This window comes from Argentina anserina, chromosome 7 (genome assembly GCF_933775445.1).
Source record: "Argentina anserina chromosome 7, drPotAnse1.1, whole genome shotgun sequence".
Classification (NCBI taxonomy): domain Eukaryota; kingdom Viridiplantae; phylum Streptophyta; class Magnoliopsida; order Rosales; family Rosaceae; genus Argentina; species Argentina anserina.
The window spans coordinates 21,350,115-21,363,623 of record NC_065878.1 but is presented as its reverse complement, the minus strand read 5'-3'; the positions used below and the strand labels follow the sequence as shown (position 1 = coordinate 21,363,623).

Below are 13,509 nucleotides of genomic sequence, written 5' to 3'. Positions count from 1 at the left end.
TTTTCCAAAGGGGGTTAAGAATAACACAGATAGTTCAGTTTCTCATACTTTCTTCATGTGTTTTTTTTTCTTTTGAAGGAAAAATCTATTAGATGGAGGAGCCTCTAGGGCATCCTGAGTTTACAATGTCAAAAAGCAAAGCTCTCGATGCCTCTCTTGGTACTTCCTCAACCCTTCAAAAAAAATGAAGAGAGGTGTGGGAGGAAGAGAGGTGCGAGGTTGGATTGGAATATATAGTCCAATGTAATAAATCCTTTGTTACAATGTCTATACACTTATATGTTTTAATTGGTAAATTGGCACGAGTTGACAAAATCAACACTGACATGAGAAAAGAGGGAGGTCTAAGTAATAATTTTAGAGATATTAATAGAAGCTCCATTTTATCTTTTATCTTCTACATAGGATTAAGAATAGTAAAAAAACCAGTATGAACTTATGTAAATACTGGGACACCATTCTACTAATAGAATGAAGTCAATGCATTATCAAGTCAATCTTATGACAGCAAGAAGATATATTTCTTTACTTGAAGATCAAAATAGCCTTCTCTATTCCCAGAACAATTACGTAATGACCATACTAACTAGTGTTGGAGAGGAGAGATCCCACATCTAAGAAGTGACAAATAAAAATAGAGATTATAAGTGGGTGGATAATAATTAATTGTACCGAGGCCTTTTGTGATTAAAATCCAACACATGTGAGGTGGCTAAGTTAGGACAGTATCGGTACAGTTGGTCCACGGGTCACGCTTGTCGCTGTTTAACATGGTATCAAAGCGGGTTCCTCTCCAGTCGCGCCTCCAATCTGTCGTGGGCTCGAGTTTGATGCCACTTTGTCATAGACCCATGATGGGTGCCATTATCATGCCATCGGAGGGTTTTCCGATTGGATGGTCACCAAGTGTCGTTGGTTACTAGACCTTGATTTATTTCGTCCCAGTGTGTGAGATGTTAATCTGTCACGTGCAGACCTAAAAATTAGGTTGCACGTGAGGGGGCGTGTTGGAGAGGAGAGATCTCACATCTAAGAAGTGACAAATAAAAATAGAGATTATAATTAGGTGGATAATAACCAATTGTACCAAGACCTTTTGTGATTAAAACCCAACACTTGTGAGGTGGCTAAGTTGAGACAATATCAGTATAATTGGTCCATAAACCACGGTTATCGCTGTTTAACAACTAGATCAGCTACCACATACCAAATCTTAATGCAATGTGCCAACGCTACATGACTACAGGTTGCTACTCTTTATATCCCACTCAGCTCACTAGCTCAGCGTTTGCGACTCTATGGACATATCTACTTGTACATATCTACCAATACCAGGTTTCTCATTTGCATTAAACTCCACCGATACCAGGTTGTGGCAACCTCTTACTAGCTTAACCTCATTCCAATTCGATTGTTGCGTCTAGTAGGGAATCCACATCAGGAGTTATAACAACTCGCTGGCCGAGCTCTCCAAGAACACAACACTTTCTGGCTGCAGTGTTGATTGCAGCAACATCTTGAGCAAATACACAATCAGAACCGGGTGAAACCTGCACATACCAAGCCATGGTTCTAGTGAAAATCCGAACTTTAGGTGTTCATCTATGCAGATGTTATGCTTTCATTTTAGATTAAGGAAAGGCACGGCTATATGACTTACATCATACAGTGCATCTCCTAGCTTGAACTTGACTGCTCCACTCTTGTAAACCAGCATCTTCCCCATATACCCCTCAGATAAATCTTCCAAACAACCGCCCTTCTTTGCTGCACCAACGACCTTCTCTGATGGCATTGAGCTTCCGACTTTCTCTTTCCCTTTTGCAGTAGTAGATCGCTTTACAAATGGCAGAGTAGGAGGCAGCTGAACAAAAAGCAACTTCTCTTCCACATTTTGATCCTGTCACCAATCACCAGTAACATACTATAACCTTTACCATTCGATTAATTGCCCAACATTGATTGTTTACGAAACAAGAGATTCTCATAATTTCTTATTACTGAGGTACCAACACTCACCTGCAGCCCAAGTTCTGAAGCACAATTTATAGTACTCTCATCATACTCTTTTGCAGCATCCTCAACAAATTCCTTCTCATTTAGAATGTCTGCAAAAGAAAACAGTAGAACCAACGCATAAGTTCTTCACTGCATCCAAGAAAACTTAGGTCTCTTATTATAACAGAAGCAATACTCATTGAAAGCCATCAATTGTATGGAAAGTAAAAGTCCTGTAACTTTTAATATGCATCTGATGAGAATACCTGGGTCTCCAGAGTAGGGCTTCCTAAGTGGAAGACTAGTAGGATATTTGCTGTTCTCATAATCCTGCAGCAGCAGCAAGAGAGTAGACAGCTTAGCAGTTAGAGACAAGAAACCGTTAAGGAGTTGGTCACAGTCAGAATTTTTACCCAAATCTCTATATACTGATTCTTGACATTTGAAAATGATGCATCCGCAATATCAATATCCATAGGCGCATAAGTTCCAGGTCCCCTGGTAGCCAAAGGTGAAGGTGACAGAATCTGATCATCGTCAGAGCCTTTCACTTCTAAGCTGCTCCCTTGATCAAAATTTTCTACCTTTGGTACCCCATACAACCTCAGGGGGCCTGAAGATTGAGCTCCAGGACCAATTGCCACTTCCACAGCAGCTGTAGATCAACGAAAAAACAAATGAATAGAAACCACACTAGAGTGTTCCAGTTTACATTGCTGAATGCTTACTAAGTTGCAGATTACCAAATCAGCAGGCAAGCATTGAACAAACTGGCTATAGAATTAAACTTAATCTAGTAACCACATCCAATCAACACGATAAACCATAAGAAAGTAGAAAAATTACATTTCTTTTCGGATCTAGGAGCACGTCTTGCCTGCTTCTCCTGTAAATGCAGATACAAAAAACAATGATCTGTAGAGCACATATAACTGAAAGCAAAGCATACATAAATGGATGTATCTAATCACCAATATCAGCTTTCTGATCACACATTTATCAAACTAAACAAGTTAGCCTCTTTCAAGTCACTTATTTCCTTTGGCTCTCAAACCCTAGATAAATTTCTCTTTTTACCTTCAATCTTTCACCTAAAGAAACCAAACAAGGAAGGTTAAAGGTTGACACACAACTTACCAAAACAAGAAAACGTAGACTCACCAACCTTTGTTAGCAACCAAACAGGACCTTACTCTTTAGGTTATTTTTCATAAAAGCCAAAACTATGTGTACCAAACACAAAATAAATCATTCTGATATATTTAAACATGTAATAGAAAACTCTCTAAAATTAAAAGAAGAATAGATTTTTAATTAATATAAAAGAAAAATCGGATTATTCTGAAGATGAGGTGTTTATAATAATTACCTGGAGCCTTCGAAGCAGAGCCTTGGCTTCTCTTTCTTCTATCTCAGCAACTTCATCCTCACTGCAGTAAATTAATTCGAAACAGAAATTGTTAAGAGATTAAAAATAATTGGGGGATTATTGATTTGGAGAAATGAAATGAACTCCGATTACGTTGTAGGTTTGGGCTTTCTGGGTGGAGCTTTGGGCTTGAACCTTCCCTGCAAACAAATACAGAGCGGGAATTGGAATGAGTTTTGAGATCTATGAGATGGAATTGGGATTAGTTGAAACTGAAAATTGAAGAGAGGGATGGGGATGTTACCTTCCGGCGAGGAGCAGCTGACTCTGCTTTGTCCATGGCGGTTTGGCTTGCCGGAGAAGAAGAAGGAAAAAAATTGATGGAAAATTGGGCGGAGCGAAGGTTCGAACGGATGACGCTTCGGAGAGAATGAGGGGGCTTTACCAACTAGGCTGACAACACTTATATGACAAAGCCCTAATCATTTAGTATTTGAACTAACCACTAATCTACGATTTACCAAGAAAATTTAGAATATTTTCAGTGCACCGTGTGCATTTTCACATCATTTGAACGGCACAGATTAAAAAAAATCATATAAATATACGGTGAATCCTAAATATAAATTATTTTCAATAATTAAGATCGTGCACGCCGTGCATACAAGAATTTCAAGAATAATAGAACTGTCGAAATTGTCTACTTACAAAGTTGCAATACAATTCTCTCCTGTTTTACTATTACTATCTAGTTTAGTGTGAATTGATGCAGTTAAGATGGTAGGAGATTACAATGTGATGTTAACTACGCATGGGTTGGATCCAATTATCTGAAGCTATCAGGACTTCGGGAGTACACAAGATCAAAGTTATTGGGTGATGATTGAATCCATGTCCACTTTAAGCGGTCGTTACAAGTTCCAGATTTGCTATTGATTCATCCAGTAGTGACTACAGCTTTAATTCGACAGTGAATATATGCAACATCACCCAACTCAGATTCAGTTTCCACAGACGAACATGTGGTTGCAATCAAACTATTCATCAAGTTCATAATGATCATTTATACATTCATTCTCATGATCAAACTATGGTGGCCATGTTTCGCAGGGTGTAATTTCCTCAGCTACTAATCATTCCTGGGTATGTGTAATTTGATATTCAGTTATTACTGGAAAAACATGGAAATGCAGAAAATAATATAGAGGAAACCTTCTCATTTTGACTCATATTGGCGAATCTTAATTTTCATTAAAAATGAAATTTGAGAACGGACTGATCTTCCCAGCTCCAAGGAGAAAGTGTAGGCCTAATGTACAAGTAAAAAAAACTCTCAGGAACTACTAGCTAATGATCATATAGTACAACAGCTACATACAGAATCTGAAATGGGTAAAGATAGTTGCAGCCTAAAGCCATCGAGGAGGTAAGCGTTATAAGAAGTTCCACTGTTGAAATCCCTAATATAACTGAACTCAAGAGCCCACCATGACTGTCGTGTGTAGGTTGAGCAAGTTCTCCTCTGCATACAGGGTTAGTAATTTTCCACTAGTGGAGATGACGGTTAGCGACAACATAACATGAACCCAATCACCAAGAAAAACGACTTTCCTAGACTCATTCCTACTCAAAATTCCTTGTACATGTAACATAAACTAAGATGCCATGAAAACATACACAAGGGAAAATCATCCATGCAGGTTAGTTTTAAATCTTCTCACATATTTCTTATTTTCAGGGAAGGCAATCACAAAAGTAAGAATCAAGCTGTAGCCCACTTGGTCAACTTGGCAGCATAAACATCAGTACCAAATATTCAGAACAAAACTTAACAAAGACATTAGTGACAAGACATTAACAGCAAGCACAGAAATAGAAAATTAAGTCCAACATAAGCATTGTAAATAATATGAATCATATGGTTTAGCTTCTCCAAAGAGCAATCACTGAGGTTCCGCCAAGTCTCTGCAAAGGTCATAACATAACAGCAAGGTTAAAGATGTGAGTCCCAAACTTCCAACAAAGTCATGGCAAGAGGTAAGAAATCACGTTGACAAGAGCTCCAAGAAAACGTTAGTCCTGTAAAAGATTTACATAATGGCAACAGAGAAGGGTCAATAACAGAAATAACATAATAATATAATAAAATAATTTACGCAGTGACACACGTGCACTGAGAATGGAAACAAATTAAAGATGTGCCCTTCCAAGGATAAGGCAATTTACAACTCATGCATCATTAAAATCATCTGTAAACGAAAAGGATTTTCAAGGTGAATGAAATCAAATAAAACAGGAATGGCACCAACAGAATAGTTAATCATTAGAAAGTCTTTCTTCATTTCCTTGTTCTTTTTTGGTGCCATATACAGAAAATCCGTGGGAACACATACTTACCATAGTTGCATGAACATCTGATTTCTGTAAACCTTCACATATAAAAAGACCAAGTGAAAGCCCCGGCGTGATATAAAACTTTTAAAAGAAAAAAAAAAGTAGACAAGAGTACTGCAAAGCAGATTCTAGAAAATACACCATGTAAAAGCTCCCACCCTTTCAACAAAGCAAGAGGGAGAGAGCTGAAGGAGTTTAGAACTTTCTCCAGAATACAACATATTGAATTTTTAAATAATGCCTTAGTACAAATTTGATGGACACGGCCATATAGGCAACTTTTGTATCTGTACATACATATAATAGATGCAAAATCCTATATTAGCAACAAGTCATATCATTGGCGTAGCTTGTAAGGGTATAGTTTTCGTTTGAAAAATTATTAGTCAATCCAGAGAAAAGGAAAAACCTTGTACATAAAACTTTCAAATCTGACAGATTTTTGCATTAGCATCACAATCCAATAGGCAATAAATAAAGCATACTATCAGCCTTAAAGATGTGTTATAAAACATTTGATAGCAGAGACGTCCCCATATATTGCCTGCTTAAGTAGGAGATACAACTGATGCTGCTCAAACATGTAACTAAATGAATGCCCAAGCTCATATTCATCAGATATATGTATATAACTAAAAACGTGTTAGCAGAATCAAACCAAAGACATGCAGCGCATACCTGTTAACTTGGAGAAAATCAAATGACCATATTATTTTGTCTCTGCCATGAACTTCTCGTACTCTGCGTCTGCACCAAAGGTTGGTTTCTCTGCTGAAGAAGCAGGAGCGGCTGGAGGGGGAAGGGGAGGCGGAGTATTTGTGGCCCATGGCACATTACCAATGTTCAGAGATTGGTCTGCAGTCGAGGGAGGGGGAGGTGGGACTGCATTGTAGTAAGATGAGTAACCATATGAAGATGCAGGATACGTATGTTGGCCATTTGGTGGCATCGCTGGTAAAGAGCTCCCATACATATTAGCCGGTAAAGGTTGGGTGGAATTTTCAGATTGAACCCCTGGAGGAGGGTAACTCGGCGGTGCTTCACTGGAGGGTGGCTGAGGTGGTGCGCCGGGGGGAGGAGGGTAGCGTGCACCATAACCAGCCATAGGCTGACTCATGGGAGGATAATACATGTTTGAACCAGGGGGCGGCGGAGGTGCATAAGGAGCATAAGGGGGAGGAGCAGGGGGTCCCCATGGAACTGGATTACCCGAATACATAGGTGGAGCACTACCGACAGGAGCTGGTGTAAACTGCTGGGAGGGATAGGCACCAACAGGCTGACTGGAACCAGGGTATGACCCCATTGCGGAAGCTGGAGGTCCAGGAGGCACAACAGGCTGGGGAGGCTTGCCAGCAACTCTGACAGCAATTGATCGACCCTCAAGCTTATACCCATTCATGCTTGCAATAGCATTATTAGCCATCTGAACATCTGCGTACTTCACGAATCCATAACCTTTACTCAACCCAGTGTTCCTGTCCTTGATAACTTTAGCCATCACAATCTCACCAAAATGTGAAAACATACTGATCAAACCTTCATCCTCGAGAGTAGGCGGCAAGTATCCAATGTAAAGATTCGTGTCGTCGTGCTCCTTTGTCGTAGGCTTCATTCCAGAAAAACCCAACCCTGGATGTGATGCATTGCTACCAGCACTCCCACCACTGTTAGACCACGGAGGATTGCCCGCTGGAGTCCCTGGGCCAAGAGCCAGAGTAGCAGTCTGTCGAGTTGCCGACTCGGGCATTGTCCCACCTAACTCAGCCAAAAAATTCTGATACTCATCATCCATCTTCTTCCCAGACGTACCCTTCATCGGGCAATCAATAGTAGGATGCCCACCATCACCACATATCTTACACAGCACGTCACTCTTAAACGTCGACGTCCGCGACGGACACGCATACTGCCGATGCCCGGGCTCCCCACACAGCCTACAATACTCCTCATCCCTAATGGTCCCATTCAGCGCGGCGAGCTCCCTCAGCTGTTGCCTCTTGTGCTCATTCAGCACCTCATCCACAGGCTGCAGGAGCTTCTCCACCATCCCGGCCGCAGCGTCCAGCGCCTCCTGCGTATCGGCCTCGACCAGAACATGCAAGTCCTCATTCTCCGACGGGTCGGGCTTCAAATCCCTCTTCTGTTGCAATCTCCCTTCCTTCACAGACCCCTTCCCCCGAATGACAATCTTCGCCCCGGTCTCCTTCTCCATCCGCTTCTGAGTATTCCCCCTCGGGCCGATTATAAGCCCGATGAAATTGTAACCGGGGTAGTCCTTCATGGGAATGTAAAGCTTCCTGTTAAGCTTCGGCGGCCTGTAATCCGCCGGGGGCTTATAGTTAGGGTTCCTCTTAAGAATCTGAGCAATAATCTCCTGCCTCTCTCTGTTTAACCTCTCACGCGCTCGAAACTCTCTAGTATTGATCCTAATCCCCATGTTATCATACACCGGCTCCGGCGACGGAGACCTCGCTCCTTCCGGCCTGTCGTCCAACGGCAAACCCGACGAGAGCATCCGACTAATCTCAAGTAGCCGACTATTCAAAGCTTGAATTTCAGGATCGAACTCAATACCTCCCATGAAATCCGGCAGCTGAACCACCGGCTTCGGCTCCTCGGCCGCCCACCGCGACTTCCGCTTCCTCTTCCCGCCGCCGGCGTCGTCCCCCTGGCTCTCCGACTCAGGCTGCGGGTCCCAGCGGCTGCGGCGGCGCCGCCTGCTGGTGGTCTCCTCCTCCCCGCCGGAGACTTCCCTGTCCGTCGTCCCGCTCTGCGTGTTGGCCGCTCCGTTCTCCGAGATCAGCAGAGCAACCGCCTTGCTGGCGTCGGAGGGATTGCCGTTCCCGGCGGCGGCGGCGGCGGCTAGGGTTTGAGGAGGAGGCGGCGGGGAGGGGTCGTTGTAGTCGGAGACGAGGGACTCCGGTGGGTAGTGGTTGTTGCCGGCGGGGGCTTCGGACGGGGGCTGGTGACCTAGGGTTTCGGTAGGGGACTCCATGGATTTTGAGATCGAAGAAATTTCGCTGAATAAAACGACATCGCGTATTTATATATACCCGGTGAATAAAGCCACCTTAGGCCCAGCCCAAATGGGTTTGGGTGACGTGTTTCTTTGTGGGCAAGGATTTTTTGTTTTCATTTTTTTTTTGTATCGAATATTATCTAGTGTGACGACGAACTAATTTTTTCGAATGTAAAATTAACCTCTGTTCTTGCAGCTGCAAATCTTGCATTGTGTAGGAGAAATTGTTCCGTATGGCCCAAGATAAGGATTGAGACCTGTGGTATTGAGGTGTACCCTAAGAAACAATTGATGGTCGGGATGACAAGATTCATAACAAAGGTTTTGCTTCAGGGGCTCATTTGGAGAAACAAATTTTGTTGCCAATTCACTCCCTTCTCAGGAAAGATTTTAGTTTGCAACTCTTGACAAATTTTGTGGATCTAACTAAGATTTGTACATCAAAAGGAAGAGAAAGAAACAGACTTTATACATTCATATCAATGAACTTCATCATGTTCATCAAACACGCTTCATTTGCTAACACTTCCCTTTAGGCCAAAATCCAGAAAACAATTGAGCTTCCTATTTAATAATACCTTAGAGGTCAACCTTATGAGAAATAAAAGAAGCATTTAGAACTTAGAAGTATAAAGTAAAGTACTCTCTAATGATTCAATGTAAATACACTTATTGCTCGAGCATATCCTAGTTCCGACTATATAATTTAGCTTCTCCGGTATCCAAAAAAGGAGTAGGAGATACCAGAGTTACCTACCATTTGCTTTTGCTTCAAGTACTAGAAGTCTAGAAGTGAAAGATGAAGAGCACGCCTTTTGTGAATTAGCGACATAACAAGTTGATGTCATAATGTTCTCAAAATGGCATCGCCAAGAATCTCAAAGACTCATCAAAACATCTGAAAATCAGTGAACCCCAACAACTCATCTGCCATCTTTTCAGCACCCTTCCCTGGATCTGTCGTGTTCCTTTTGACCTTCACCATCTGCAATCCATTAAAGTAAACTAAACTGCATATCCATGAAGAATTGAACATAAAACAGATTATCAGCAACTCACATCTTGATGCTTTCTCTGGTAAGTTGGAGTCCCAATAATTGCAGTAGTGATTGTTGTAGGACTCAGGGAACTCATTGAGGTTGATATCCAGGGTGTCACCGATCCTGGTAGAGTTGGCCAGCTGAAGCTGGGGATTTGTCTGCTCAGCTGGTTTGATCACATTGCTCAAAGTGCTTATGTTGAGTGCACGTCTCTCAGCCAATGGCTTCAATGGGGAGTGCGACAGGACTAGGCAGGTTGCCGACTTGTTGGAAGAGGAAACTGAGGGAGGAGTTGGGACCAAAAAAGAGTCATTGTGCTGAACCATACCCTTTGGAGACATGCTCATGTCTGGCCACAGAAATGTTCCTTGTGGCTCGCAAATCCTAAAGCTACTCCTCAGCCTTTCTATCTTTGCTGCCCTGTCCACCTTGTCTCTTGATCGCATCTTATCCTTTGTCCCTGCTTCGTCATCCGGTATAAGCATTGGTACACCAGCTGTTCCTGAGTACAAGCGTACTGATTCTTCCATGGTTGGTTTCAGCACTCTCATTTCTTCCAGCAATGAGTTCATTTCTTCCTACAATAATAACAAATTCTTCAGTTTCATTATACATAATCTGTATATTGCTAAATGTCACACATGAATGATTTAAATTGGAAATGCTATCAATGATTGGAAGTCATTCATTAAGGGTATACCAGATGCCCCATTCAATGCTAGCGTTGTACTTACTATATATGCAAATCATAACAAGTGCAAAAAAAGGAGGATGTCAAAGTTAGAGGTAATTGGTGGTACATACCTCAATGCCCGAGAAAGATTGAGAAAGTTGCAGCATTTGTTCTTCAATCCTAGACTTTTTAACAGCTAGCTCTGTGTATTTGTCCTGCCAACCATACATCAAACAAGTAGCACTACTTAAGAAACTATAACAAGCTGACCACTTATCATAATCAACAATCAAAGTATATGTACCAATTAGACAGATAGATTTGCATCACTTTTCATCGTTTACCTTGCCATTGATTACTGAACTGTAAGGTTTAACCTGATCCAGTGTTGTCAGAGAAGAGTTTGAGGCAGTCCCCACTGCCATATCCTCGTGCTGCTGTTGGAACTCCCTCTCCCTGTATTTACCAAAGCAAAGAAACTTCAAGTCCTGTTTCAAATGATCAACAAGAACAGTAGATCTCCAAGCACAGAGAGACAACTCAGGACAGCTGACGAAGGTAGGCTACATCTTCAAATTGCAATCTTATTGATTAACGTAATATTTATTTTCATTTTAGTTCTATGTAACAGTCATATAACCATTGACAAAGCAGTTGCTTATGTACATTTTTAAATGAGTTGTCATATTTTTTCCCCATACCTATCAAATTTGTATTCTCATGAGACTTCAGGTGAAAGTATCCTTTGTGATTTGGTGTTTATTATTAGCAGTAACAACTAATGAGAATTGTAGCTTTTGATCAGAAAAAAAAAGGAATAATGAGATTGTCAGTTTGTGACAGTAAGCCAACAATAATCAGAAACAAATATAGGATCATATAAGTTCATGAGTCCTAAATTACTTGGTTCAGTCCTAATGAGTATAATTCAACAGCTACATGATTGTGATTTAAATGAATTGTTCAACCATCCAAGATCTGTATCACATAATCCAAACTTGATGACACAGTATAACTATCCAAGATTCATAATTTTATATGTGAAGTTGTTTCTCTCATAATTTACTTACCAAAAAATTAAGCAAACAAATATGAATACTATATCATGTCTCACACACTTGTATGTATGCACCTATGAAATTAATCAAACATATATGAGAAGTACATCATATCTCACATACTTGTATGTATGCATCTATGTTGGTCCAATCCTAAGAACTACACAGAAAGGTACACCACAGTAGGAAGAGTGATATATTGCAACAACAAGACAAGGTACTTCTCACCTTCCTACTCCTGTAATGTCAGTGACCATTGATTGTGTAACATAAAAAGGCATATACACTAACCATGCCTACTATAAAACTGAGTTACACTACATCAAATTCCAAACAGTTTTCAACAACAACAAGGTGATTGATTTAATTACCTTTTCACATTGGCTATCTCTTCCCAAATCTCCTTGAACATCCTCACACAAATAGGATCCTGAGTAGGGTTATCCCCAATCTTCCACCCAGGCGGTGGAGTCCAATAAGGATCCTTAATCCCAGCCTCCTCCCTAATCCTCATCAAATCAGCATTCTCCAACCAATACTCAAGTGCTCCATCAGCATTGTGCCTTCTCCGAAACCGGTCGACACCACCCGGAGCTACCCTCTCAGCCATATGCTTCAACAAATGGTCTATCAAACCGGTATCCCCAATTAGCTTCCGAGCCTCAGCCCTCAGTGGTGCTCTCCGGATTGGTTTCTCAGCACAGGCACCTTTGGCCTTCATCACCTTAAGTATGTTTTCTTCAGCTGCCTTGTACCTAATCAAAACCCGTTACATGAAAATCAATCTAACTCAATATTACATTAATGCTGAAACCCATACCTCTTAGCACTCCATCTCTCAATTGTGCCTTCCACCATTTGCTTCTGGCGGGTCTGATCATAAACCACAATCTGATGGCTCTGCTTTCGACGCTTCGCTATTTTCTGCTTCATTTGTATCTGATTTCTCTTCCTAAACTCATAGCAAGGCTCCTTCACATCATCCACCATCGGTTCCTCCTTCTCTACTTGTTCATGGTCAGAATTCGCCGCCGTCTCATGATTAGTAACACACCGCACCAGTTTGCGCTTACCCCATTGCACCATCCCACTGAGCTTAATCTCCGACAAGCAACACGGCGAAGCACTTCTCCGTGTCACGAAACGACGCCGTCCGGCCCAAAAGCTCCACATCCGGCTCTCCTCTGCTATCTTCTGATGTGGGACTCTCCGGTAAAGCACATCCGACGCCATTTCTGGAGTCATAGAGTAGCTTTCGTCGGAAGCAGGAAGGAACGACGACCCGTCTGGGTTTTTGTAGCTCTCCTCATTCAGATGGGTATGGAGTGAGTCTAGGCTCGGAAACCTCACCGAGACCTTAAACAGAGACTTCTCATCAACCTGAAAAGAGATTCAACCCAGATTCAAAACCCATTACAAAATCCATAACTAGAAGAAGAAGAAAATGAGTGAAACTGATTTTAGTACCATGACGACCCGAATGGACTTGATGTGTTCTGGGGCAGTATGAGGAAGCTTTGAGTGGTCTAACTCATAGAACGAGCCCACCTGGATGTGATCGATAGTCTCTGAGATAACACCAAAGACAAAACAGAGAAAACGATGTAACACTGTAACAGGGAGGACTAGAGAACAAAAGAGATGATACGTTTGAGCCTATAAAACAAAAGGTTACCTTGAGAAGCAGAAGCATGTGTTGGCAAACAAAGGCTTTCAGGTGAATCTGGTCTTTGTTCTCGAAGCTCCAAGTACTTCTTCATCTTCTTCTTCTTCTTCGATCTCTGATACTATCAAAAGCACTATTGGAATAGAAACACAGAAACACCCAAACCCACACACCCACACACCCTTCTGTTCTGAGCAAAACTCAGAGTGTTCACCCAGGGCCCCAAATATATACCAGCAGTAGTTTCTTTTTTTATTCCCCGAATTAAATTTGTTTGGGGGTAATTTTT

The 13,509-nt window shown here is 41.7% G+C and overlaps 3 protein-coding genes across 3 annotated transcripts; all 3 read right to left on the bottom strand.

The window, feature by feature from the left end:
- Positions 1-1,037: 1,037 nt before the first annotated feature.
- On the bottom strand, positions 1,038-3,785 carry LOC126802916 (DNA-directed RNA polymerase III subunit rpc4-like). The gene is made up of 9 exons (XM_050530631.1): positions 3,672-3,785; positions 3,521-3,567; positions 3,368-3,428; positions 2,845-2,884; positions 2,412-2,653; positions 2,265-2,328; positions 2,020-2,108; positions 1,661-1,900; positions 1,038-1,550 (listed from the first exon to the last, which is right to left on the bottom strand). The coding sequence occupies exons 1-9, from the start codon at positions 3,705-3,707 to the stop codon at positions 1,398-1,400; spliced, it is 972 nt and encodes a 323-aa protein (XP_050386588.1). The 5' UTR covers positions 3,708-3,785; the 3' UTR covers positions 1,038-1,397.
- Positions 3,786-5,062: 1,277 nt separating this feature from the next.
- On the bottom strand, positions 5,063-8,768 carry LOC126802167 (splicing factor-like protein 1). The gene is made up of 2 exons (XM_050529736.1): positions 6,440-8,768; positions 5,063-5,446 (listed from the first exon to the last, which is right to left on the bottom strand). Exon 1 carries the CDS (start codon positions 8,757-8,759, stop codon positions 6,471-6,473), a length of 2,289 nt encoding a protein of 762 aa, XP_050385693.1. The 5' UTR covers positions 8,760-8,768; the 3' UTR covers positions 5,063-5,446; positions 6,440-6,470.
- A 472-nt stretch (positions 8,769-9,240) lies between these two features.
- Positions 9,241-13,382, bottom strand: LOC126802657 (protein DYAD). Its single transcript, XM_050530311.1, has 8 exons — positions 13,230-13,382; positions 13,022-13,122; positions 12,375-12,934; positions 11,926-12,309; positions 10,841-10,952; positions 10,628-10,711; positions 9,843-10,401; positions 9,241-9,768 (listed from the first exon to the last, which is right to left on the bottom strand). The coding sequence occupies exons 1-8, from the start codon at positions 13,312-13,314 to the stop codon at positions 9,722-9,724; spliced, it is 1,932 nt and encodes a 643-aa protein (XP_050386268.1). The 5' UTR covers positions 13,315-13,382; the 3' UTR covers positions 9,241-9,721.
- Positions 13,383-13,509: the final 127 nt, after the last annotated feature.

Coding starts and splice junctions, on each gene's coding strand:
- LOC126802916 (XM_050530631.1), bottom strand. CDS start 3,707: ATGGACAAAGCAGAGTCAGCTGCTCCTCGCCGGAAG. Junction 3,429..3,520: donor AGAAAGCCCAAACCTACAAC/GTAATCGGAGTT, acceptor AATTTACTGCAG/TGAGGATGAAGTTGCTGAGA. Junction 1,551..1,660: donor TAGGAGATGCACTGTATGAT/GTAAGTCATATA, acceptor TGGTATGTGCAG/GTTTCACCCGGTTCTGATTG.
- LOC126802167 (XM_050529736.1), bottom strand. CDS start 8,759: ATGGAGTCCCCTACCGAAACCCTAGGTCACCAGCCCCCGTCCGAAGCC.
- LOC126802657 (XM_050530311.1), bottom strand. CDS start 13,314: ATGAAGAAGTACTTGGAGCTTCGAGAACAAAGACCAGATTCACCTGAA. Junction 13,123..13,229: donor ACATGCTTCTGCTTCTCAAG/GTAACCTTTTGT, acceptor GTGTTATCTCAG/AGACTATCGATCACATCCAG. Junction 10,712..10,840: donor GTTCAGTAATCAATGGCAAG/GTAAACGATGAA, acceptor TATGGTTGGCAG/GACAAATACACAGAGCTAGC.